Genomic DNA, 27,959 nt, shown 5'->3' with positions numbered 1-27,959 from the left:
AAAAAATTCTTCTTGGATTTTAATAATTTTTTATTATTGTTTTTACCTCTTCTAGAATACACTCTTGAATGATACAGGTTACTGCACTGATGGAGACAGCTTCTGGTAAAGGATACTTCAGCAATGGAGAAAACTATCTAGAAGGTGAGGGTCCCGACCAGTTCTTTTTTGAATGAGGAGGAGTGCCAAATGTAATTATGCCAGATAGCTTTCCCTTCGTTGTTACTGCTTGTTAAGCTTTCTTCTCAGTATGATGGTAGGATTCAGATGATTTTTGTTGTTGTTGTACTTGGGATTGAACCCAGAGGCATTCTACCTCTGAGCTACACCCCAAGCCCTTTTTATTTTTTGTTTGGAAACAAAGTCTCTTTAACCTTGCTGAGTTGCGGAGGCTGCCTCTGAGACTAGGATCCTCCTATCTCAGCCTCCCGAGTACTGAGATTACACCATGCCTGGCTTCAGTGTGTTTTTAACTTAGCAGATTCCCTCAGGTCGTTTTTGGTGGGTATTGGAAATCTCAGTGAAAGCTCTTAGGGAAGGAAAGAAGAGTGGAAAGAGAAGGTCCCTTCAGTGAGGAAATTGCTGACAAGTAGAGTTGCTTCAGAATAACGTGACAGGAGGCAGCTTGACTTCTGCCCAGTGAGCTGTGCGTGTTTTGTTTTCCCACTAATCTGAAAGTGACTCTATTGATATAGTGGTAGAAAAGAAAAATAACAAGAGCCTTAAACGTGAAACGATTAAACATAAAGGAAGGAGCACAGAGAAGTGTTCCTTGACTACTGTACCTAGCTGCCACCCCTCTGCTTACACACATGGATACGTACCTAGTGAGTCTGTATGTCCTTAACCTCACGTCCTTTAGCTTTCTCCTCGCATCTTCACCATCTGACATACTGTATGTTTTACTAATTCATTTGTTTCTTGTGTCCTGCTGAGAAAGGAGCTACTACAGGTTGGGCCAGGACAAGTGAGTCTCTTATGAATATATAGGGCATTAATACTAGACTAAAAGATCTCATCCTATATTGTTCATGAGACACATTTAAAGCATATAAGAAACCAGGTATGATGGAGCACACTTGTTATCCAGCTAGACAAGAGGATCACAGGTTTGAAGGCAGCCTCAGCTACTAGTGAGGGTCTCAGCAACCTAGTGAGACCCTGTTTCCAAATAAGAAATAAAATCAGACTGGGGTGTAACTTGGGGTAGAATGTCTCTGTGTTTAATCTCCAGTACCAAAAACAAACAATAAGGCATATATGAAAGATTGAAAATGAATGTTTAGACAAAGAAAGAAATTAATTTCCAGACTTATGTTGATAATACTAAGAGTAAGTCAGGAGTGGTGGTGGCCCATGCTTGTAATCCCAGCATTCAGAAGGCTGAGATCAGAGGATCATGGTTCACAGACAGCCTTGGCTACTTAGTGAGCCCCTCTGAAACTTAGTGATATCCTGTTTCAAAATAAAGAATAAAAAATAGGGAAGGGGGTGTAGCTTGGAGGTCCAATGCCCCTGGATTCTATCCCAGACCCACCAAAAAAAAAAAAAAAAAAAAAGATAACACTAAGAGTATAATCTACTTTGACAGCATGTGAGAAGGCCAAGGAGATCATTTAAAGTGATACGCTTATGTTACAAAAATAAAGATATCAGTAATGAATTTTAAAGGAACAAATAGTATACTTTCTATTCATATATTAAATGCTGGAAGTCTAGGGAAAGACTGCTAAAAATTAGACGTCTTTTCTAGTGTTCAGATGCTGTAATGTTGCTTTTAACATTTTATTCTTTCTTTTCTTAATCAGATAAATCTTCTAATTCTAAGAAAGAAAACTTATTATCTTTCAAAGATGGTAATAAAGTCAAATCAACTTTTCCTGGTGATGAGTGGGATTCCTTGGCACTAGAACAAAGATCTAATGACAAAGAAATCAACAATATTGACAAAGTAAACTTATGGGAGCCATCTTTTTCAGCAAGTCAAGATACTAAGATAGATAATACTCACTCTCAGTCAAGTGAGTTTGAAGACAGTATTGACTATGCCTTTTTGAATAAAACATACTCTATACATTACTCAGAGTCAAAACTAAATAATGAAAATCTTGTTCATTTAAATTCAGAATTAGATCCTGAAATGCAAAAAAGAGAAGTCTTATTACATGAAGGTAATAAGACTATTGGCTTGGAAAGAATTTATAAGATTTCAGATGATGACTATCAAGAAGCTGCCGAAGATGTGCAAAAGTATGATCTAGATGAAGATTCACAGCAGGAATACCACAGCGCGGAAGAGCAAGAAAACACAAGCAGTCAGTTACGTCTCGGCGAGGCAGAGACACTGAGCACATCTAACCTCGGAACTGTTGAATTAAGAAATTCAGGCTATGAAGTTAAATGTGTTAGCAGTCCAGAAGATAATCAGCCTAACTTAGAGAGTAGTTCTATTATCTCTTTGGATTCACTTAATGTTTTTGCACAAGAATATTCACCTCAGTTCTCTAAATTTCAGAATTCTGTCAAATTAAAAGAAAATCATGAATCAAAGCATGAAAAATGTAAAGAGCAAGAGACTAGTTTAATGTACCACACAGTATCTGGTGACATTGTACAAAGAGACAGTTTTCTTGGGAACCAAGACTCTCAATCTAAGAGTGGTATTTTAAATCCTCAAAAAGCACTAAAAACTAAAATCTGTACAGAAGAGATGAAAACTCAAATAACTGAAAACAAAGATTTTTATGGAAATACAATTGTTGAGAATAAAGTATTATATCACCAGGAAAATCCCAGCACATTACCCCAAGACAGAGCTCCGGAGACACCACCCCAGTGCTGTAATGATAGTCAGACTTCCTGGAATTCTATTTTTGATGACTCAGTCATTTCTGCCTGTGGCTGTTCACATTATAAAAACCTACAAAGCTCCCCTGACCCAGCCTTGGGTTTCTCTGTTACACTGCCAAGGATTACCGTTAGAGATAATCAGGTAGCAGAAAACAGTAGATTCCTAAAAGTTAATAGCAATACTTCAAATAAAACATGCCCTCATGATGTGAAAGGAACATGTCCTAAATCCTTTTCAGATGCAGCAAGTTGTACAGTCACAGTTAATCAGACAGTTGATGTGAGTGCAGATTTTAGGGCTTGTTTTACAACCAGCAGGGCAACAAGCACAAGATCTTCTGTAGTATCTACATCAAGCAACACAGAGATAACGATGATGAATAAAAAGCGACCCGGTGAATGGCAAAGTGAGAAACAAAGAAGTGTGGCTTGTAATACCGATTGGTCATGCAGTCAAGACTGTGTAGATGTGCACATGGCTATACCAAAAGGGTCGGGAAGAGCTCTCTCCACCGACAGTGTCACAAATAAGGTAAAAGCAATAGGATCGATAGCAACAATTTTATTCTCTAGATTGCATAGTAATGTAAATGTTTGCGACTCACTGTATTGAGGTCCTTGTGAGGAGATGCAAGGGGAAAGACAGGGTGGATAGATTGCCCCTAGCTCTACCCTCTGGTGGCAGCTGCTGGCCTTTAGAAGTTTAGTTTTACGCCGGGCGTGGTGGCGCACGCTTGTAATTTCCGCGCTTGGGAGGCGGAGACAGGAGGATCGCGCAGGTTCGAAGCCAGCCGCGCGCGCTGGCTTAGGAGACCCTGTTTCCAAAAATGAAAATGTAAAAATAGGTCTGGGAGTGTAGCCCGGAGGTAGAAGGGCTTCCGGGAACCCCAGTACCACCAAAAAAAAAAAAAAAAAAAAAAGTTTAGTTTTATATTTTTCCAGTTTGGGACACCAGATATAACATGAGCTGTTTTCATATGTTTGTAACTTACTTTTAAATTGTATTTTTTAGGATTCCCTGGAATCAGTAAAAATGTATGATACCACAGACTTAAAGAAACATCCTGAGAGGTAAGTCATATATGTAAGTTTGCAGATGTATGTGGGGAAAAACTCAAAATAGTATTTGCTTTCTGGGTAGCATATTTAACCATATAGAATTACAACTAAAAGAAACATTAAGAAATTATCTGCCTCAGCCATTTGCCTTCTAGCAAACAAATAATGAAAAAATACAAATGTTAAAGTTCTTTAATTTTTTTTTTTTTTTTTTTTTTTTTTTTTTGCGGGTTTTGGGGATGGAACCCAGGGGCATTTGACCTCCAAGCTATACCCCCTACCCTATTTTTTATTTTTTATTTTGAAACAGGGTCCCACTAAGTTGCAGAGGGCCTCACTAAGTAGCTGAGGCTGTCTGCAAACCATGATCCTCTGGTCTCAGCCTCCCAAATGCTGGGATTACAAGCGTGCGCCACCATGCCCGGCTTAAAGTTCTTTAATTATTGAGATTGTAGTCTTAATACTTTTGTTGAAAACTCATGGCATTTTTACTTACTGAAACCAAATCCATACAGATTTAAATTTTCTTTTTCTTTCTTTCTTTTTTTTTTTTTTGTGGAACTTGGGATTGAACCCAGGGGCATTCAATCCCCGAGCTATACACCTAGCCCTGTTTTTTATTCTTTATTTTGAAACAGAGTCTCACTAAGTCGCTGAGGGCCTCACTAAGCTGCTGAGGCTCATCCAAAACCTTTGATTCCCCTGTCTCAGCCTCCCAAGTACTGGGATTACAAGCATGTGCCACCACATCCAGCTTTAATTTCCATTTTTTAAGTTCCCCTATAGGCCAAAACAAAATAACAACTGTGGGAAAAATTGAAGAAGTAAATGGCAACATTTACTGAAATATTTTAACCTTAATTTTATTTATTTATTTTTATTTATTTATTTTGATGGCACTGGGGGTGGAACCCAGGGGCCTTCTACCTCCAGGCTACACTCCCAGACCTATTTTATATTTCTATTTGGAAACAGGGTCTCTTAAGCCAACAAGGCTGGCTTCGAACCTGCGTGGTCCTCCTGTCTTTGCCTCTCAAGCGCGGGTATTACAAGCATGCACCACCATGCCCGGCAACCTTAATTTTAACTCATCAGATAGTTCTTACTTTTTAAAATTTTATTGACTCACTATAGTCTCACATACTGTGGATCATGTTGACAGTGACATAAACTCACACAGTACTTGGTGCCCTTCCTACCCCCAGCTTCCCTTTGCCCTCGCTCCCAATACTGAGTGTTTAGGTTAACAATGTCATATTCACCTGTGTACACATATGGGAATATAGCTTTTCTATTCATTAACCTCAGCCTTCTTTCTCCCCTATCCTTCCTTTTTGGGTTTGCTGAGGTTTTCCTTCCATTATCTGGAGTCTCTTTGGTATCTCTAATACTCCCTATCTTGAGCATATTAGAGAAAATATATGTCCCTTTTTCTGTGCTTGGCTGATCTCAACATAATGTTCTCCAGGTCTTCTCGTCTTCTTATGAATGGCATGATTTTATTTATTACTGAGTAGAATTCCATTGTGTGTATTTCCCATAATTTTACAATTCATTCATCTGTTGATAGAGACCAAAGTTGATCCCATATTTTGGCTATTGCGAATTGTGCTGCTATAAAGATGAGTATGCATATGTGACTGTAGTTCTCTGATTTCAACCCCTTTGGAAAGATACCCAGAAGTGGTATGGCCGGATCACATGGTAGATCCATTCCCAATTTTCTTTTTTTTTTTTTTTTTTTGGTGGTACTGAGGGTGGAACCCAGAGGCTTTCTACCTCTGGGCTATACTCCCAGACCCGTTTTATATTTTATTTGGAAACAGGGTCTCACTAAGTTGCTGAGAGCCTCACTAAGTAGCTGAGGCTGGCTTCGAACCTGCGCAATCCTCCTGTCTCAGCCTCCCAAGCGTGTGCCACCATGCCCGGCCCCATTCCCAATTTTCTAAGGAATCTTCACACTGATCTCCATAGAGGCTGAACTAGTTTGCATTTCCACCCACAATGTAAAAGAGTTCCTATTTCCCTGCATCCTCACAATCATTTATTGTTATTTGACCTCTTTATGCATGCTATTTTGATTGGGGTTAGATGGAATCTCGTCGTCGTTTTGATTTGCACCTCCCTGATGCCTAATGATGTTGAACATCTTTTCATGTATCTATTGGCCATTTGAATCTCTTTTTTTTGTGAAGTGTCTATTCAATTATGTTGCCTTTTTTGGAAACAGGGTCTCTTAAGCCAGCAAAGTTGCTTTCGAACGAGCGCAATCCTCTTGTCTCCACCTCCCAAGCTCAGGGATTACAAGCATGTGCCACAACGCCTGGCTGTTGCCCATTTTTTAATTGGGTTATTTGTTTTGCTAGTGTAGAGCCTTTTGAGCTTTTGTATATTCTGGATATTAGCCCTCTATCAGAGTGGTAGCTGGTAAAGATCTTCTCCCATTCTTTAGTCTTTCTCTTTAGATTTTTGGTTTCCTTTGATCAACAGAAACATTTTAGTTTGCTGCCATCCCACCTGTTAATTCTTGTTTTAATTTCCTGAGCTCTGGAGGTCTTAAGGAAGTTACTACATGTGCCTGTATGTTGTAGTGTTGAGCCTATGCCCTCCTCTAATGGCTTCACAGTCTCTGGTCTGATTTCTAGGTCTTTGAACCATCTCAAGTTGACTCCTGAACATGGTGAGAGGTAAAGATTTAGTTCCATCTTTCTACAAATGGATAGCCAGTTCTCTCAGCACCATTTGCTGAAAAGACTGTCTTTTCTCCAGTGTATGAATTTGGCTCCTTTGTCAAATATCAATTGACTCTAAGTGTGTGGGTTTGTTTCTGTATCTTCTATTCTGTTCCATTGGTCTGTGTGCCTGTTATTGTACCAATGTCATACTGTTTTAACTACTGTTGGTCTGTATTATAATTTGAAGTCAAGGATTGTGATGCCTCCTGCATGGTTCCTATTGCTGAGAAATGCTTTGGCTATTCTGGGTCTTTTCTTTCTCCATTTAAAATTCATGACTGATTTTTCTAGCTCTATGAAGAATGTTGTTGGTATTTTAGTAGGAATTGCATTCAATCTGTAGATCACCTTTGGCAGAATGGCCATTTTGATGATATTTATTCTGCCTATCCATGAGCAAAGGAGATCTTTCCATCTTGCAAAGTCTTCTTCAGTTTCTTCCCTTAATGTTTTATAGTTTTTATTGTAGAGGTATTTTGCATCTTTGGTTAGGTTAGGTTTATTCCTAGGTATTTTATTGGTTTTGAGGTTATTGTGAATGAAATTATTTTATTTCTTCATAGATTCATTGTTGGCATATAGAAAAGCAACTGATTTCTTTAGGTTGATTTTGTATCCCACCACTTTGCTTAATTGGTTAATCAGTTCCAATAGTCTTTTGGTTGAGCTCTCAGGGGTCTTCTAGATATAGGATCATATCATATACAAACAAGGATAACTTTAATTCCTCTTTTCCTATTTGAATTCTTTAATATCCTTATTTTGTCTTACTGCTGTGGCAAGAGTCTCAAGGACTGTATTGAAAAGGAGTGGTGATAATGGACATCCTTGTTTTGTTCCTGATTTTAGAGGGAATTCTTGCAGTTTTTTTTTCCATTCAGTATGATGTTGGGTTTGGATTTATTGTGTATTGCCTTAATGATGTCAACATACATTCCTTCTCTTCCAATTTTCTGCAGTATTTTTTAACATGAATGGGTGTTGGGTTTTGTCAAATGCTTTTTCAGCATCTGTTGAATGACCATGTGGGTTTGTTCTCAGTTCTGTTTACATGTTGAATAAGATGTATACTGATTTGCATGTTGAACCAGCCTTGCTTTTCTGGATGAAACCAACTTGGTTGTGGTGTACAATTCTCTTGATATAGTTTTGAATACGTATAGCTAGCATTTTGTTTATAATCTTTGCATCTATTTTCATCATCAAAGATATTGGTCTGTAGTTTTCTTGCGGGATCTTTATTTGATTTTAGTATTAATGTGGTACTGGCGTTGTAGAGGCGTTTGGAAGAATTCCATCTCTTTCAGTTTCCCAGAACAAGTCGTGAAGTACTGGGATTAGTTCTTTTCTGAAAAGTTTTGTAGAATTCAGCTGGAAAACTCATCTGGTCCTGGGCTTTTCTCTGATGGCATAATTTTTATTGCTGTTTCTATTTCTTTGCTTGCTATTGGTTGGTTTAGGCTTCCTATATCCTCTTGGTTCAATGTAGGTAGGTTATATGTGCTTAGAAATCTATCAATTTCTTCCATTTTTTCCAGTCTGTTGGAGTATACATTTTCAAAATAGTTTCTGATAATCCTTTGAGTTTCTCCGCTGTCTGTGGTGATGTCTCCTTTTTCATTTCTGATTTTAATGATTTGAGTTGATTTTCTTTTGGATTGGTTGGCCAGGGGTTTGTCAATCTTATTAATTTTTTCTTTTTTAAAAATTTTTATTGGTGCATTGTATGCATACATCTTAATGGGGTACAAGATGGTGGAGGCATACATGCACACATCACCCAATCAGCACTTAGCCAATTCCTGCCCATCCCTCGCCCTCCCTTCTCATGTTTGGCTTAGTAATTGACATTGGTATGTATTTTAAAGTACATCATATGCATTAGAGTATTTCTCTCTTCCCCCCCTCCCATCAGTAGGTCATCTTATTTGTTCATCTATAGTATCTCCTTCTTCATCCTCCTATATCCCATCTTCTCCCTAGCTTCTGCATATTAGGGAGAACATCTGATTTCTTATTTTTTGTGACTGACTAATCTCACTTGGCATAATTTCCTCCAGTTCCATTCATATCCCTATAAATTACGTATTTGTGTTTTTCTTTATGGCTGAGTAAAACACCATTGTGTTCATATCCCATAGTTTTGTAATCCATTCATTTGTTGATGGACATCTTGGCTGGTTCCATAGTTTGGCTATGGTGAATTGTGCAGCTATGAACATAGATACACATGCATTAGTTTGGTAGCTTGGTTTACTTTCTTTGGGGTAGATACCCAGAAGTGGTATTGCTGGATCAAATGGTAGATTTGTTCCCATTCTTCTGAGGATTCTCCATACTGTTTTCCAAAGTGGTTGCACTAATTTGCAATCCCACCAACAATGTCTTAGAGTTCCCACTTCTCCACATCCTCGCCAGCATCTCTTGTTGTTTGTGTTTTGAATGATTGCCATTCTAGTTGGAGTTAGGTGAAACCTCAGGGTAGTTTTGATTTGCATCTCTCTGATTGCTAATGATATTGAGCATTTTTCATGGATTTATTGTCCATTTGAATTTCTTCTTTCCTAAAAATCTATTTAGTTCACTTGCCCATTTTCTGAATGGGTTCTTTGTTTTCTTATTGCTGAGTTTATTAAGTTCTCTCTATATTCTAGATATTAGTCCTCTATCGGAGTACTGGAATAGTTGGCAAAAAAAAAATCTCCCATTCTCTTGGCTCTCAGTTGAGGTTCTTGATAGTTTCCTTTGCTACCACGGCTGCGAGGTGGGCGGGTTTCTTTTCTGCTCGCTGATCAGTCTTCTAACCTTTTCTTCCTCGATGCCTTGTACTTATCATGTTGTTATTCTAGTTTTGGTATTTTCTGGCATTTTTAGAACACTGGTTGTAAGGCAGTGGAGATCGGGAATAAGCAGGACTGGTATGTCCATTCTTATTAATCTTTTCCAAGAACCAGCTTTTTGTTTTGTTGACCCTTTGTATTATTTTTTATTCTCTGTTTCATTTATTTCTGCTCTGATTTTAATTATTTCCTGCCTTATGCTGGCTTTGGGGTTAGACTGTTGTTTTTTAGGTCCTTGAGATGTGTCTTTAGGTTGTTTACTTGACAACTCTGTTCTTATGTGGGCACTCAGTGCTATAAACTGTCCTCTTAGATTTTGGTATGTTGTGTCTCTATTTTCATTTAATTCCAGGATTTTTTATTTCTCCCCTTATTTCTGATCTTACCCACTATTCAATCAATAGTGTATCATTCAATCTCCATGTATTTAAATAGGTTTTTTTTTTTGTCTTCCTGTTGTTGATTTCTACTTTCATTCCACTGGTATCTGAAAACATTCAGGGAATTTTATTACATCTTTTGAATTTGCTGGTGCTTTCCTTGTGGCCCAGGATGTGATCTATTGTGGAGAAGGAGAAGGTTCCATGGGCAGCTAAGAAGAATGTGTATTCTGCTGTTCCTGGTTGAAATATTCTGTATATATTTATTAGGTTCATTTGGTTTATAGTTTTTTTTTTGTTTTTTTTTTAGTTAGGAAGAGTCTTCACTCATCTTTTGCCTTGAAGATTGATCTAGTGGCATGAGTGGTATGTTGAAGACTCCCAATATTATTGTATTTGAGTCTTTTGAATTCTGATGTCCTGAATGGTTTGCTTTACAAACCCACAAATGTTAATCCACATTTGGGGCATAAATATTTACTATCGTTATATCTTCTTGCTGAATGTTGCCTTTAATAAAAGGAAGTTGCCCTGCTTTTTCTTTACTGAGGTATTTTAGCTTAAAGTCTATTTTGTTGGATATCAGTGTTGATACCCCTGCTCAATTTTGTTCTCCATTAGCATGATTTATCTTTTACATTCTTTGACTTTTAGCCTATGAATATCTTTGGCTGTAGAATGAGTTTCTTGCAAGCAGCATATATTTGGATTTTGTTTTTTAATCCACCTTCAGTCTGTGTCTTTTAATTGGCAAGTTAAGTCCTTTGACGTTCATTGTTATTATTGAGATATGGTTTTTGTTTCCCGTCATTTTGTGTTCTATATTCTGTTTGGTATATGTGATTTGCTTTTGGTTTAGTTGCCTCGCTGACTGAACTCTTCTCTTCTTTGATTCTGAAATTCGCTTCTTTTTTTATGATTTATTTCTTTAAGTATTTTCTCTAGTGCTGGCTTATTACTCATGAATTTTTTGCAGTTCTACTTATCTTGAAACACTTTGATTTCTATATCAATTTTGAATAATAACCTTGCTGGATATAGCAGTTTGGGTTGGAGGTTGTTTTCTTCCAGGGTCTCGATTATATCATACCAGTCCCTCCTGGAATTCATGATTTGAGTTGTAAAGTCTGGAATGACTTTTATTGTTTTGCCCCTGAGTGTCACTCATTCTTTTGTTCTCACTGATGTTAAGATTCTTTCCTTGGACTTTATGTTGGTCATTTTGATTAGTAAATGGCATGGGGAGGTCCTTCTTTGATCTTGTCTTAATGGTGTTTTCTATGTCTCCTGTGCGTGGATGTCCAAGTCTCTTTCCATGTTTGGAAAATTCTCCTAAATTATTTTTCTGAAGAGATTACGGATACCCTTGGTCTGTGCCTCTGTCCCTTCTTCAGTGCCTTTTATCTGTAAGTTAGGACATTTCCTATTGTCCCATATTTGTTGGGTGTTTAGGTTCTGTTGTTGTAATGTCCTCTGTATACAGTTGACTGTGCTTTCTGTTTTGAATGAACTGTCTTCTAACAGTGATATTCTCTTTTCTATTTCATCTAATCTACCCGAATTTCTTTCTATTGCTGTCTTCATTTCATTATTGATTCTTTCATTCCAGGCCTCTTTCTGATTTTTTCTTAATGTCTCAATTTCTTCTTTATTTTCTGTACACTTACTGTGAGGCTTTTCATCATATTGAGAATCAGGTTTCAGAATTCTCCTTCTTGCATTTCTTGTAGGTCATTATTTGTGATTTCCCTTATTTACTCACTGTTCCTTGTTCTCATATTTTTAGAATTCTTGGGTTTGTGTTTCTGTTGTCTTGGCATCTTTCTTTTTTGTGTGAGTTCAATTATAAGATTAAATCAAAGGGAAAAAAATAACCAAAAAAAGGCAATACTGCTTATTTACATATATAGGGCCCATATAATATCTGTTCACTGTAGTAGATTCTGGAGTGTGTTCCATTATCTCTCATTTGCTTTGTAACGTATTGTCAGCTTTTGGATTCACTGTATGAATGTTTGCGCCCTTATTTCGCCTCTGACCGCTTTGAGTTCCAGTGTCAGGGTGGCGGGTGTCACTGTAAATGAGTTCTGTGGAGGCACAGTGCTCTGCACTCTCTGGCCCTGGGCTCTTTGCCTTCTAGCCCTGGGCTAATGCACTCTCCACCCTGGACTAAGTCCCACAGTTGCCATTTTCTTCCTCCTCAGATATTTCTTACTTTTGATTCAAAACACAGTGGAGAACTGGGAAGTGAAATTAGAGAGAAACAAAGTCTCTAAGAAACCAAATTAATTACCATGCTCTGAACTCCTTATTTTTTCTTCCTTCATTCTCTGTTCCTCTAATGAGTTTAATCTGGTTTCTCAGCTCTATAAAATAGAGTTAATTTCTAGTAAAACTGAAAGTGGTAACTGGTAGCAAAGGAATACCTCTATAAAAACCACTAATTTGCTGTGCGTGGTGGTGCACACTTGTAACCCCCGCACTTGGGAGGCGGAGTCAGGAGGATCACACAGGTTCGAAGCCAACCTCACTGGCTTAAGAGACCCTGTTTCCAAATTTAAAAAATTACAAAATAGGTCTGGGCGTGTAGCCCGGAGGTAGAAGGGCTTCCGGGAACCCCAGTACCACCAAAAACAAAAAAACTACTAATTCAAGAAAATGAGTCAGGACTTTCTAGTCTAATATTACAACAAAATATTTGCTCATGTTGATTATCATAATGTAAATTATGTCTTGTTTTTAGCAAAGTACTAAGTTTGAGAACAATTTCAATCCAAAATGCTTATAACTAAAAAATCTTGGTGAAACCTTGATTTAGTTTGGAAACAAACTATTGATTATGGATAAGTGAAATCATTTCTTTATGTTGTAATATCTTTTTTGTTAAAGAAAGTATGAATCTGCAAATTGTCTACTTCCTTAACTCTTGGACATATATATCTTTGACTTTTGCTGTATTTTCTAAAGCTTTCATGTATTCCTGTAACATCTCTGTCTGTAGTAAAAATTAAACTTGACAGGGAAATGTAAGAAGTTTAAAGTCTGTTTCTAAAGACATGTCATTATTACAGAAAAATGTCTGAAATCTTACCAAATCTTATGTTTTATTTTAAAGGGCATCTCAACTTTCTAAAGAGATGGAGAAGAATGTGCCATCAGAGTGCTGTCAGAATATAATGCAGAGAGCCATGAAAGCAGAAATGCACCTTCTAAATGTTCACTATCAGATGTGCTGTCATCATTGCTGTGATATTTACAAACTTGTCATGGAAAACAGAAAAGGCTTAACTAGGTGTTTCTTTTTTTTTTTTTTTTTTTGTAGTACTGAGGTAAACCCAGGGGCATTCTACATCCTAGCTACCCCCCAATGGCCCTATTTTGTATTTTATTTTTTATTTTGAAACAGGGTCTCAGTGAGTTGCAAAGGCCTCACTAAGTAGCTGAGGCTGTCTATGAACCACGATCCTCCTATTTCAGCCTTCCAAATGCTGGGATTACAAGCATATACCACCATACCCAGCTCTCTTTATTCATTTTAAATCTGTATTTTAGAAATGTACCACTAGCTTCAAGTTTATTCTAGAAAATTTTCTCAGTTTCTATTTTCGAAGGGCAAAATGAGGAGTAAATTGTAATTGTACATGATTGGAATGATGAATCCAGTGAAAAGATAGATTTTATGTTTTCTTTTTTCTTTTTTCTTTTTTTTTTTTTTTTTTGGTACTGAGATGTTGAACCCAGGATCATTCTACCTCCAAACTACACCCCAGACCTTTTTTATTTTGAAACAGAATCTCACTAAGTTGCTGCGGCTGGCCTCAAATTTGTGGTCCTCTTGCCTTAGCTTCCCAAGTCCTGGGAGTATAAGCATGTGCTATGATGCCCAGCTTGATGTTTTTTTATGAAGTCCAAATAAGACATGAAGCCACCACATTGTTTGGCTCATCTGTCCATCGTTTTTGTGCTGCCCCTAGAAGAGCACATCTGCTTTGCTCATTCTCTTTTTACTCAAAAGCTCAAATTTAAAGCTCTGGTAGATTTAGAACTAAGTATGTAGTTTAATATTAGTGTTATATGGAAGACTTCAACCTAAATAATTTTGTTTTGTTTACTTTGAATAGGAATTTTCTAAGTAATTCTGCTAAGGAGTTAGGATCATCACTACTATATGTTTTGGGAGACTTAAAAGTTAGATATATGAATTTGAAAGAAAAAATACACAAGGGCATACTATTGGAAGAACTGCCACCACTGTCAGTAGAATCAAAATTATTATCTACTTTCTCTACTTTTGTTTCTAGGGTATGTACATATATGTGTTGCATGTATGTGTGTTTCAAGAATAAAAGATTTCTTTTATTTAGACAAAACATTTTAAATGAAGATTTTTCTTTTCTTTTTCCTATTTCTATTTCTAGCTGATAAAAGAAGAACCATTTGAGTAAGTGATAACTTCATCTAATATAGTATTTATTTGATCTTAAAGCCACTTAGTGAAGTTGATTTTAAATTTTCTGATTTAGGCCCTATTTAGAACATTGATACAAATTTTTAATGAAATGTTTATCTATTTAGTTTTACAGGAGCAGATTCTGAACAGGATAATCAAAGTGCACCTGATGTTGACATTTCTCCAAACCTAAAAAAGACACTCTCTGAAGTGAGATCATTTTAAAGTTCATCAGTAGACATATTTTAATTCTATGGCCTAAGTAAACTATAACTTTCAGTAACCCTCACATCCTTCTTTTCATTCATTTTGCTTACTTTATGTACTACCATTTGAGGCATATAACTGATCAGAAAGAACACAATGGTGTATTTGGGATTAGTCTTAATCACACAAATGTTAACACTATAGGATGTCTTATAATTTATCATTAAATTTGGGACCTTTTTGTTTGTTTGTTTGCAGTGCTGGGGATGGAACCCAGGAGCATTTTACCTCCGAGGTACACCCCCAGCCCTATTTTTTATTCTTTATTTTAAAACAAGGCCTCACTGAATTCTGAAGGGCTTCACTAAGTAGCTGAGGCTTTCTGCATATCACGATCCTCCTGTCTCAGCCTCCCAAATGCTGGGATTACAAGTGTGCATCACCACACCCAGCTAAACTTGGGACATTAATGTAATACTGGACATCAAACACAGGTCTTTGCAGATACTCTACCACTGTACCACTCAACTACATCTCCAGCCTTTTTTATTTTATCTTGAGACAGGACAGTCACCTGAACTGACTTAGAATTTTCGATCTTCCTACCTCACCCTCCAAGTAGTTGCTATTACAGGCATTGCCACAACACCTACTCTAAACCTGGGACTTTTAAGAGTGAAAAAGAATAATAATTAACCACAATAATTGATATAAATTTAGACTGTAGCCAGGCATGGTGGTGCATACTTATAATCCCAGCATTTGAGGGGCTGAGACAGGAGGATCGCAGTTCGTGGCCAGCTTCAGCTACTTAGTGAGGCGTTTGCAACTCAGTGAGACCCTGTTTCAAAATAAAGAATAAAAAGTAGGGCTAGGGGTGTAGCTCAGAAGTAGAATGCCCCTGGGTTCCATCCCAAGTACCACCAAAAAAAATTTAGATTGTTCCAGGCAAACCATGATGTGTTTCCACCATGATGCTGAGCCAGTAAAATTAAAGCAAGCATGTTGTACCTTTATCTCGTGAGGTAGAATAAAGTAATTCTTCATCCTTTTTTTTTTTTTTTTTTGGTGGTACTGGGCTTCCTGGAAGCCCTTCTACCTCCGGGCTACACTCCCAGACCTATTTTATATTTTTGGAAACAGGGTCTCTTAAGCCAGTGCGGCTGGCTTCGAACCTGCGCGATCCTCCTGTCTCGGCCTCCCAAGTGCGGGGATTACAAGCGTGCGCCACCACGCCCGGCCTCTTCATCCTTCTTAGACAAGGCAAATCTTAATTTCTCCTTTATGCAATCTGTCTTAAATTTTCTTAATCTCTCTTGTTCCCCTAAGGAAATTCTTATCATATGACAATAAGAAATATGATTTTTTTTGTGGTACTGAGGGTGGAACCCAGGGGCTTTCTACCTCTGGGCTATACTCCCAGACCTTTTTTATATTTTATTTGGAAGCAGGGTCTCACTAAGTAGCTGAGGCTGGCTTCGAACCTGCGCAATCCTCCTGTCTCAGCCTCCCAAGCGCGGGGATTACAAGCGTGTGCCACCACACCCAGCTAAGAAATATGATTTAATTGATGTAAGAACACTCAGAAAATAGTGAAATGCTATAGAAGCATGAGTTATATTTAATTATCAAATGAGGGCCCAGTGGGGTAGAAAAATTGAAATTCATTTCTGTTTTTCTGACATAGTTTTAACTCTAAGGTTTCATTATTTGAGTAATTTCATTTTGTGTATTTTGGTGGTATTAAACCCAGGGCCCAGGGCCTTGCTGATGGTAGGCAAGCACTTTATCACTAAGCTATACTATAAGACTCTGGAGTAGAAGTAGTCTTAATAATCCCCCCAAATGAATTCCAAAGCCAAAAGGTAAATACTTGATTAAGATATGTTTCTTCCTACCAAGAAAAATGATTAAAAGTAAATTAATTTAGCAAATGATCCAATTATTCAACTCTTTTAGGGGTGGAACTTTAAACCCGGGACTTTTGAGAGTAAAAAAGAATAATAATTAACTACCATAATTGATATTCTACCTCCAGGCTATACTCCCAGACCTATTTTATACTTTATTTTATACTCTCATTAAGTTGCTGAGAGCCCCACTCAGTAGCTGAGTCTGGCTTCAAACCTGTGCAATCCTGTCTCAGCCTCCCAAGTGCTGGAACTACAAGCATGCACCACCGTGCCCGGCTTTTTATTCAATTCTTTTAAAAAGAAATCTCAACTATCCACAAAGAATTAACAGATTGAAATATGGGCATGGTGGTACACACCTGCAATTCAAGTACTTGGGAGACTGAGACAGGAGATCATAGGTTCGAGGACAGCCTCAACAAGTAGTGAGACTCATCAACATAGTGAGACCTGGTTTCAAAATAAAAAGATAAAATAGGGTTGGGGTGTAGCTTGGAGGTAAAATGTCTGTGAGTTTGATCCCAGTACCACAAAAAAAGAACAAAAAAATTTCATGTACTCAAATTTCTTAGTTTGCTTAAACATTTTCCCCAATTAATGATATATGTTGTTCTGAAAGGGATTTAGCCATTATAATTATAGCAACTATAAAATCTGCTTATTTGGAGAGAATAAATTACTTTTTAAAATACAAGATTTAAGGCTAGAGATGTGGTTCAGTGGTACAGCACTTGCCTAGCACGTATAAGGAAGGCCCTAGGTTCAATTGCCAGCACCGAAAAAAAAATAGGTAAATAAATGTATGAGATGCAAATGTAACATAAGTTTTATAATCTTAGTTTTGAATATAAAACTATCTACTTCAATTGAAGTTAAGTTTTAATACCTTCTCATTAAATTAAGCAATTATTGTAAAAGCTAGTATAGTATAACATTTCTAAATTTCAGCTGTCCAGTGTACCATCTTCACAATTTACTATAGCCATGCATTAACTTTGTTAGTTACTTACTTTCTATTTTAAATAAGTTTAAGGAACAATGAACAATGAATTGAATATGGAAAAGAAATTTTACTTCCCACAAATAAAAGATATAGATAGCTAGGCGTGGTGGTGCATGCCCGTAATCCCAGTACTTGGGAGACTAAGATAAGGGATAAGGCGTTCAAGACAAGCCTCAGCAACCTAGAGAGACCCTGTTTCAAAACAAAGAAACAAAAAAAACAGGGCTTGGGGCTATAGTTTAGAGGTAGAATGCATATGGATTTAATTCCCAGTATCACAGAAAAAGATATACATAAGTATGTATACTATATTATGTATATAAATATGATAAATATATGTATAGAGGTCTAAAAATCATCTAACACTTCTGTGTTTTTACACTTTGCCAAATAACAGTAGTTTTAGCCACTATACACAGACTAGATTGAAATTCTAATTCTTATTTACTATGTAACATAAACAATTTAGATTCAGTTTTCTCCCCTGAAAAGTCGGTAATTACTTTATTCTCATAACCTTCATTAATGGGAGGGCTAAATAATGCCAATCAAGAATTCCTGTCGTATAGTAATAATACAGTAAATGTTCATTCTTATTTATTATTTCATTTGTACTATCTTAATCCTCAGATGTCTTTGTTATCTGACAATAGTCATCCTAAACAAGATACATCACCCAAAAAAGATGGTTTTAGAAATGGTGATATAAATATAGACTTTAGTCAGCTGAAACTTGATGATAAAGGTCAGTATAAAAATGTATTATTTAAGTTTCCACAAAAGATAATAATGACTAAAATATCCTTAATATTTATTATCTTTTTCCTCTAAAAGATTGTGATCATTTCAAAAGGATCATTAATTTAATTTTAATGAAATAAAGAGTTGCAGCACTATATAATCCCTTTAAAGACAAAACTTATTCTGTTGTGTAAAAAATGTCTTCAATGAAAGACAACTTAAAAATAAAAAAGTAAAGCTTTTATTAACCTGGGAATCAGCATTAAAGGAAATCCAGGAAGCAGATTACTCAGACTGAAAAGAACCTATTATTCAGGAATGCTGAAAAGTCCCTTCTCAGTATCTTTACGTTTGGCTGTCCTGTTTTTTGTCTTTAGGTTTATACATAAAACTGGGAGTTGTCATCATATTGACTCATTTGTGTACTTAGGTACCTTTTCAGAGGGTTAAACACTATGATTCACAGGTCACTGTGTTCTGTATCTTAGAGTGCAGAGAGTACCATGAAATGAGTGAAGACTGGTTTGATGCTAAAGAGAACCTCACAGGAGGTGACTTGTTGGGGATGCAAGAAAGTCAAACAGAACACGACAGATGGAACCCCAGGTTTACCCTAGGTACGCTCTTAAGCATGTACTGAGTTCTAACCTAGCTATTTGAAAATACAGCTTACTTGCTTCTGTGTTCTGGGAAGCTGGCTTCTTAGTATTAATTTGTTCCTGTTTGTAACTTTTCTTTATAAATTTTAAAAAATGAGAAAACTGGCCAGGAGGAGGTCACTTTTTTAAAGAGCAAATCAGTATTAAATCTTTATATCTCTTTCAGAGAAGTGCTTTCAGCTTAAATCTAGGATTTTGCTACCAGGTAGATGCCTGTAGCATTCTATTCCTCCTATTCAAGGTCAACGTCAAAACCACACCACCTCCCAATTTCTGTCAGGCGTCTAGTCTATCAGATTAGTGTAGACTCGAAAATCATTTGCTTTTACTTGCATTAGCAATTTCATCTATTTAGAGAATGTTTTGTCTTTAGCTAGTCCTTAATTGCTTATAATAGGATTTTCTCTAGATCCTGTGATTATTGCCTACTGCTATTTTTTATGATATTTATGCTACATTCCTTTATTTTTTCTACCTACTTCTGTTTTTTATTCTTTAATATCAGTAATGACTGGTTTTTATTGTTTTTTTCTGCTTGTAGTTATAATGCTTATTAAATTTTTAAATAAAATATGAAAATATAAGAAAAGTTACTTGAAGTTCCCCCAACCAGTAACAACCACTTTGAAAATTATAGTGATCACTTTTATTAGGTATTCATGCCTATGTTTATGACAATACAATTTGAATGGCATGTGTCATCTAGCTTATTGTAACCATGTTTTCATGTTTTCCCTTGCATTATTTTTCTCATGATCACTTCCCACATGCTCTATGTCTGGATTACTTGGTATATCAATGTGCCTTCCCACACTCATGAACTATCCCTGTGAGATCAGAAGTGTTTGCTTTGCTCGCCACCTGTCTCCAGTGCCAGGGACAGTATTCAGTGCACAATAAATATATTTTGGTAAATTTTTTTACTGGACTAGTTGAATGGTGCGGTGATTGGTAGAATCCATGTCTTCTGATTCTTATGCACTGCTCTTTTTACTGAACTATAGTAACTCTTCCTCCTCACTTCCATCTAAAATATAAAATCTAAATTACAATGAATTTCACTGTTTTCTTGTTAGGATACATTAGTATCCAAATAAATTGACAAATTAAATGAAGTAAGTTAGTGAAGAAGGTTAGGTGTTCTTACCTAGAGATAGGCACTTTTGCTTGAATCTCAAACCACCAGCACTTACTAGATTGGAGGTGCCACGGCCTCGGTATCCTCATCCATAAAATGGAAATAACACAGCTACCTCGACGGTGGTTGTGAGGACTCTGAGGTGAGTATGTACGTGAAGCACAGAAAGCACAGCAGGTGCTGAGCTACCCTTCCTGCTGGTATTATTCTTTAATGACAACTATAACTTGAAATCTCCCTTTACTATATAAAAATACAGAACATAATAAAAGCTACTCTTAAGAATTCATTCAGCACATATCTGTGTACCCCCTTGGTACCAGGTATAGGATTTGATAGTTATTTGAACCTCAATTCAGTCCATATTTTATTTCAGACATATTTTTTTCATAGTGGAGACCATGAAAATGCAGTCTAAGAATTCTATTTTTTTTTTTTTAGTACTTTTTAGGTTGAACCCAGGAGCTCTCTACCTCCAAGCTATACCCTCATCCCTATTTTTTATTCTTTATTTTGAACCAGGTTCTCATTAAATTGTGGAAGGCCTCACTAAGTAGCTGAGGCTGGCCACAAACCTGCACTCCTCCTGTCTCGGCCTCCCAAGTACTGGGATTACAAGAGTGTGCCACTACGCCCGGCTTTAAGAATTCTTAATATTTTTATCAAACAAGAAAAAGATCTATAATCTTAGTTTATGACTTTCAAAACCATGCTAATTCAACTTACATGCTTCCCCTCTCTTATGTGTCCTTCAGCATCATCACAAGCCATGTACCTGCCACTGGGAGTTTGCAGGTGTTCTTGGTGTGCTGTTCCCCAGCAAAAGAGTGTGTGTAAAGAGAGCTGTCAGCACTAGTGGTACCAGCATTAACGCTAGGGAGTTAAGATCCCATGCACATCCTGTGTTCTAGAGGGACTTGTTTAAATCAGATAAATGATTTTTTTTTTGTAGTTATAGTGTAACTTAAAGTCATTAGTAAGCTGGGTGTAGTGGCGCACGCTTATAATCCCCATGCTTGGGAGGCTGAGACAGGAGGATCGCACAGGTTCGAAGCCAGCCTCAGCTACTTAGTGAGGCTCTCAGCAACCTAGTGAGACCCTGTTTCCAAATAAAATATAAAATAGGTCTGGGAGTAGAGCCCGGAGGTAGAAAGCCCCTGGGTCCCACCCCTAGTACCACAAAAAAGTCATTAATAAAAGTACATTTTTGAACTCTAAGAGACTTGGTATCATTTAATCTATCTTGGGGTGTGTGTGTGTGTGTGTGTGTGTTAGTGGAGATTAAACCCAGAGAGGGAGGGTTTTATCTCTGAGCTACACTCCCAGTTCTATTTGTTACTTTTTATTTTGTAACAGTGTCTGATTAAGTTGCAGAGGGCCTCACTAAATTGCTGAGGCTAGCCATAAACCTGCAATCCTCCTGTCTCAGCCTCCAAAGTACTAGGATTATAGGTGTGCGCCACCATGCTCAGCTCAACCTCTTTATTTTTTTTAGGTAAGATAATTAAGGCTCAGAAATCATAAAACTACTCTCCAGGATCTCGTCTTCTGTCTAGGGCTGATATTTGCAATAACATCAAAATAAGCTTTGTATTGGATAAAATTTGAAATACTTACCAATGTTCATATTTTTACTAAAAATATCAATGGCAATTTCTGTTGTATATTATGTCTTCCTATAAACAGAAATGAGGAATGTTGAACCCTTACGAAGAGATAAATGTTTTTTGATACATGTTGGTGGTCTCTGCCCTTCAGTATCTGAGGTATGCCAGGATTTCTCTTTAGGGCTTCATTTTCAAATTTATATCATAATTGTTCACATAATTACTATGATTATTATTTTTAATTATTTCTATAATCACTTGTTTTTTCTACCTCTCATCAAATTTTATTTCTCCCATTTTAGTCTGATTTACGGTCTCATTTCCAGAAATACCAAGTTTCTGAAATTTCAATTGATGATTCTTCTACCAATTACAGGTGTGTTTTATTTATCTTGTTACATATCATTTTATGGGGAAGCAGAGTGCATTTGTTTAAGAGAACGAACTCTAGAAATAAATGGCAAAATGTGTAGCCCCACCAGTGAGTGAGTGAGCTAGGCAAGTCACTTCATGTTTTCGTACCTCGCCTCTGTAAAGTGAAACTGATAGCACTTTAACATCATTGCTGCGAAGCTTGAGTCAAATATGTGAAAAACTAAAGAACTAGGAATAAAGCCGGGGACAGAGCAGGTGCTCAGAAGACAGTTTTTAACTTTATTGTTTCTGATCTTTGTTTCTTTGAGCGGATGTTTTTATATTTTGGGGGCACAGATAACCACATCACCTACATATGGTCACTCTTATAGATACGTGTTCTCTAACATTGCAGATCATTGAGAGGTATCGAAAAACAGTGGCAGTGACTTACTGAATGTGCTTTGTATCAGTAAAGAGTAGCTTTTCTGAGGGCGTGTGCCTATAATTCCAGTATTTGTGAGGCCAAGACAGGAGGATCACACGTGCCAGGCCAGTGTGTGGAAACTTAGTGCAACCCTATTTCATAATTAAATAAATAAATAAAAAGGACTGAGAATGTAACTCAGTAGTAGAACACCCCTTGGCTCACTACCCAGTACCATAAACAAAAGAAGAAAATAGCTATTTCAGATATAAAAACATTTATCAATTAAGAAATGATTTTATTTGTTGGAGTTAAAATTTGTTTAAACAAAGGTGTTTATTTGTCTTCAATGGAGTCATTTTAAAACATGCTTTTTTAAAATTTAACCTCATTCATATGATATATTTTATTATGTTAAAGTAATATTCTCATCCCAGAAGCATTACTTGATGTGCTTTCTGTGGTATCTTGTTTGAATCTTTAAGAAAAAAAAGTAGGTGTTTTTTTTTCTGATGTACTTTTACTGGCGCACTGTAATTACACATCCCAAATAGATTGCAGGTGATATAGACACACAGGAGCACAGCACTGGAGCGTCTTCCTTCAGAGCCCCCGCCCGCCTGCACGTGCTGCTGAGATTAGCACCGGTAACTTCATGTTACGACACAGCCTTATGTTCACCGTGTCCTTCAGCAAGCCTCCTTCACCACCACCCCCCGCCCCGCCCCGTCCCCCTCCAGGAATCTCCTGCTACTTACGCGGGAGTCTCTTCTTACTCAACTAGTCCCTTTTGTTTTCTGTTTTCTCTCTAGCTTCCATATGTGACAGAAAATGTGCAGCTCTTGGCTAGAGACTGTCTGATCTTACTTAGCTCATTCTCTTCCTGAAAGTGACATAGGGTGTTCTCTATGCCCACATAAAATGTTATGGTGTGTGTGCTTTCTAACTGAAAGTATCATTCTTTGTAAATATAGTTAAGTACAAAAATAGAAGGAGGGGATAAAATTTTATCCTTAGTCCTGTTATTCAAGTCATCCACTCTTCAGATTTGGTATATATCCTTTCACTAGCGCTCTTGCTCTGACAACTTTCAATTATGTGATCAAAATCTGATTCTATTTCCTAACGTTTTCTTCTCTTTTGTGGTACTAGTGACTGAACCCAGTGGCATTCTCCCTCTGAACCTCAGCACCAGTGCTGGTTATTGTTTTGAAACAGGGCCTTGTCAGGTGGTTGGAAGTCTGGCTGGTCACCGAGGCTCTCCTTGAGCCCGCGGTCCTCCTGTCTCAGCCTTCCAGATACTGGGACTACGGGTGTGTGCCGCCATGCCACACTCAAAGTTAGAAAGATATTCTCTTATCTATTCTACATGTTTTTAAATTTTGCCGTAAACATTTAAGCCTTTTAGCCATCTGAAGTTTGAGCTTATATATAGGAATTAATTTAATTGTTTAGTGTGGATGACCAATGGTCCTTAGACCACAAATCTGTGCAATTTTATTATCTATCAATTTTGCTTTTTTGGGTGGGGGTGGTACTAGGGGTGGAACCCTTCTACCTCTGGGCTACACTTCCAGACCTGTTTTTTTAATATATATTTTATTTGAAAACAGGGTCCCTTAAGCCAGCAGGGCTGGCTTCGAACCTGCGTGATCCTCCTATCTTTGCCTTCCAAGCGCGGGGATTACAAGCATGTGCCACCACGCCCAGCGGTTTTGCTTATTTAAAACATGAAATTTTACTATAAAATTACTAGGAAATAATTCATAAAAATGATTACTATCTTTTATTTTTCATATTCAACTTGTTTCATATTTAATTACTCTGAATATTCTTATTCCAGGTAAGTATGGTATGCTATCCTTTTATTTTTATGAACAGTTATTAGTGAAAGACATATCTCAGTAGTCAGAAAATTACGTTTGAGGTACCTTAAAGTCATGACAAAGGACCTTTGGTCTACTTTATATTTCAGGTGTGCGTCTCTTGCTTTTAGAAAAAACAGCGATGCGAAGATGGCTGCTAAAGAGATGAACGGGGTGGAAGTGAGCGGGAAGTCAGTAACCGTGCGACTCGCTCAAACTCCTGGAGAGTATGCAGCAGCACTGTCCTCCAAAGATGGAAGCAAAGTTAACTCAAATGATTGGGAGAAAACCACCAACAAAGACATGAAGGCCGCCTCCTGTGCTTCTAGACTGCCCAGAACGAGGCCAAGGCAGCTGGAGTCTGAGCAGGACAGTGAGTCCTCCTCTCTGGACCAGAAGGTCAGTGCTTGTGATTGATTCCACCAGTGGTCTTGTGCACACCATTCTCCTAAAGTGCCTTTGCTGATACTGGAGCAGGACGGAAAAACTGACGTAGGGACGAGAGCGCCCGTTTAAATTGTTTTTAGCCTGAATTCACCCTGACCTGAAGAGTGAAGCTCCAGTTGCTTTTGGGTGGGGAGTGGAGTCCTAGATGTCCTAGGTCTTTGTAGACCTCGCCAGAGAAAAACTCGTTCTCCTTAGCTGTGCTTTGTCAGTCTTTTGCAGGCTTTTTGTCCCTTTATTCCTAAACAGTGCTAGTCTATACATGACTACACTTTGATCATTTTTTCCACATATAATCTTATCTCCTCTCTTTGTGTATGGGTCGAGGGTAACTAGGGACTGAACACAGGGCATTCTACCACTGAGTTACACCCCATCCCATTTTTAAATTGTTTTTATTTTGAGGCAAGACCTCTCTAAGTTGCCCAGGCTGGCCTTGAATTTGTAATCCTCCTGTCTCCGCCTCCTAAGTACTGGGATTACAAGTGCGTACCCAGTGCCTTCTTGAAAATGACTAAACCAGCTTATTTATTTTCATATGCCTTTATCTTTCCTTCATTGAGGTCTTTAATGCTATGTAGAAAGCAATGGTGTTTGCCTTGTTCTCCCTTTCATCTCTACTGCTCCCCAGAATGCCTGAGTCCCATCTGCATTCCACAGGTTGTTACCGTTTACACAGAATTCCACAGATTGTTACAGTTTTTGGTGTTTATGACTTTAGATAAATACTATAGGCAAGTATCTACCACCACAACCAAAATAAAACAGCCCCATCATTTTAAAATCCCCTCGATAGTCAGGCGTGGTGGCGCACATGTAATTATTTGACTGGTCCGTTTGCTCCACTGTTGCAGTTCCTCTCTTTAGGCAGGAAGTCGCATGGCTCAGCCTGTGGTCTCAGTGTTATCAGTTCAGGAGACAGTACTCTGGTGTCGTCGGCTGGGTAGTGAGCCATTGGGTTGGCAGAGGGGACGGAAGTGTAAAGAGGGCCCTGTGGGCTGTGGGTAGGAATAAGCCATCTTAGAATGTGTGCACAGGGGCCGGGCCTGGTGGCGCACGCTTGTAATCCTAGTATTGGGGAGGCTGAGACAGGAGGACCTCAGGTCCGTGGCTGGCCTCAGCAACTTAGTGAGCTTCTTCACAACTTAGTAAGACCCTTTTTCAACTAAAAACAAAAAATAGGGTTGGGGATGTAGCTCAGAGATAGAATGCCCCTGGGTTCAATTCCCAACACCAAAAAAAACCCTATAATATGTGGCTAGGGAAGCCTCTCTTACCATCATTTTTAAACTATAAGTATCATTGTTAATTTTTAATAAATTGCTGTAATATTAAATGTCAACCACTAAGCAAAGCATGGGAAGGAGGGATGGTGTGGGGATTGGGTAGGGGCTAACTGGGAGATGTGTGCATGTATGTCTACACAAGTTTTTATCCCATTATGATATATGAATACAGTGCACCAATAAAAAATTAAAAAATTAAATAAATAAACTAATCTAAGCTGTCCCATCTTTCCAGCCAGTTCTTATTCCTCTTTTTTTATTTTCAACATTTATTCATTGTATATATTCATTTAGAGTGTCAAGAAGAATTGTAAGCAGATTGAATCGGCTCCATTATTACTCGAGACACCTATTCAATTTATCCCTCCAAATACATTGAACCTTCGTAGCTTTACCAAGATCATGAAAAGACTGGCTGAACTGCATCCAGAAGTCAGCAGGTAATAACTAAAATTTTAATTACTTTAAACTTTTTATTATTATGTTATTAATAAATATTATATATTAAATATAATATTATATATTATATATTATTGAATATATTCTTTAAATATTATATTTTAATATAACTATTATATTAAAATATAATTTGTTTGGGATTTTTGGGTGTGTGGGGGATGAAGGATACTGGGAATTGAATCTAGAAGCATTCTACCTCCAAGATACACCCTGAGGCCTTTTTTTGTTTTGAAACAGGATCTTAGTAGGTTACTGAGAGTCTTACTAGTTACTGAGTTCTCAAACCTACAATCCCCTGTCTCAGCTTCCCAAGTACTGGAATTTTAGACGTGTACTAACACCATGCTCAAACATGTCGTTTATTTTAATACGTTATCCACACTCAGAATATGTCACTTTGGAAAGGGAAATGCTCATGTATATTTTTCTTTTTTTTGCATAGAGACCATATTATAGATGCCCTTCAAGAAGTGAGAATAAATCATAAAGGTTTTCTGAATGGCTTGTCTATTAGTACAATTGTGGAAATGACTTCATCTGTTCTGAAAAACTCTTCCAGTTAGGAATAAATGAAGCAGTCAAGGTAAAGCAGTCATATTCCTTTATATATAAGTAGTGCTTAAATATTAATTTTACTATTATTTAGTTATAATAATACTGAATTTTAAAATATTGAATTAAGCTGGGCATGGTAGTATATGCAGATTAGCTGAGTGGTTTTAGCTCAGGATCTCATGTTGGTTTTTTTGTGGGGTTTTGTTTGTTTGGTTTGGGTTTGTTTGTGGGGTTTTGTTTATATGTTTGTTTGCAGTACTGGGGATGGAATCCAGGGTAATTCTATCTTCAAGTTACACCAGCAGCCCTATTTTTTTATCCTTTGTTTTGAAACAAGGTCTTACTAAGTTACAGGGGGCCTCACTAAGTAGCTGAGGCTGGCCACAAACCTGCGATCCTCCTGTCTCAGCCTCCAAATCCTGGATTGCAAGCGTGGACCAACACACAGGGCTCTCATGTTGATTTAATGCTGATCTGACTTGTCATCCACAAACTAGACTGAAACAGGACGATATGCTTCTAAGAGCACTCGTTCACATGGCTCTTGGCAAGAGGGCTCAGTTCCTCACCACCCGGGCCTTTCTCTCCATTACACTCCTCGGATATATTTACATCATGGCAGCTGGCGTCCCTTGCACAAGAGGTAACACAGTGGCAGCTGCACTGTTTTGTGACTTATTCTTGGGAGTTTGTCTCATTTTGCTTCTCTACCAGATGAGAGTCACTATATCCAGCTCACACTCACGGGGAGGGGAAGTTAAGCTCCACCTCTCAAAGAAAGGCATCTCAAAGAACTTGTGTATATATACACATATATATGTTTCGCATATCAAAAAAATTATGTGTATATACACATATGTGTTTCAGATATATATGTGTAACACTCATACATATGTTTAACATTCTCATAAACACAACCCATATGTATATATTTAAACTTCATCACATTAAGCCAGGCATGATGGCGCACGCTTGTAATCCCGACGC

The 27,959-nt window shown here is 37.5% G+C and overlaps 1 protein-coding gene across 1 annotated transcript; it reads left to right on the top strand.

Annotated features, from left to right (window-relative positions):
- Positions 1-89: 89 nt before the first annotated feature.
- RBM44 (RNA binding motif protein 44) lies at positions 90-26,980 on the top strand (the record flags this gene model as incomplete). Its single annotated transcript, XM_080688758.1, has 9 exons — positions 90-144; positions 14,448-14,524; positions 18,068-18,182; positions 18,667-18,795; positions 21,662-21,741; positions 21,885-21,958; positions 24,339-24,627; positions 26,253-26,398; positions 26,860-26,980. 9 exons carry the CDS (start codon positions 90-92, stop codon positions 26,978-26,980), a joined length of 1,086 nt encoding a protein of 361 aa, XP_080544884.1.
- Between the last annotated feature and the right edge of the window lie 979 nt (positions 26,981-27,959).

This window comes from Muscardinus avellanarius (genome assembly GCF_963383645.1).
Source record: "Muscardinus avellanarius genome assembly, chromosome: 2".
Lineage (NCBI taxonomy): Eukaryota > Metazoa > Chordata > Mammalia > Rodentia > Gliridae > Muscardinus > Muscardinus avellanarius.
This window is presented reverse-complemented; position numbering and strand designations above follow the sequence as displayed.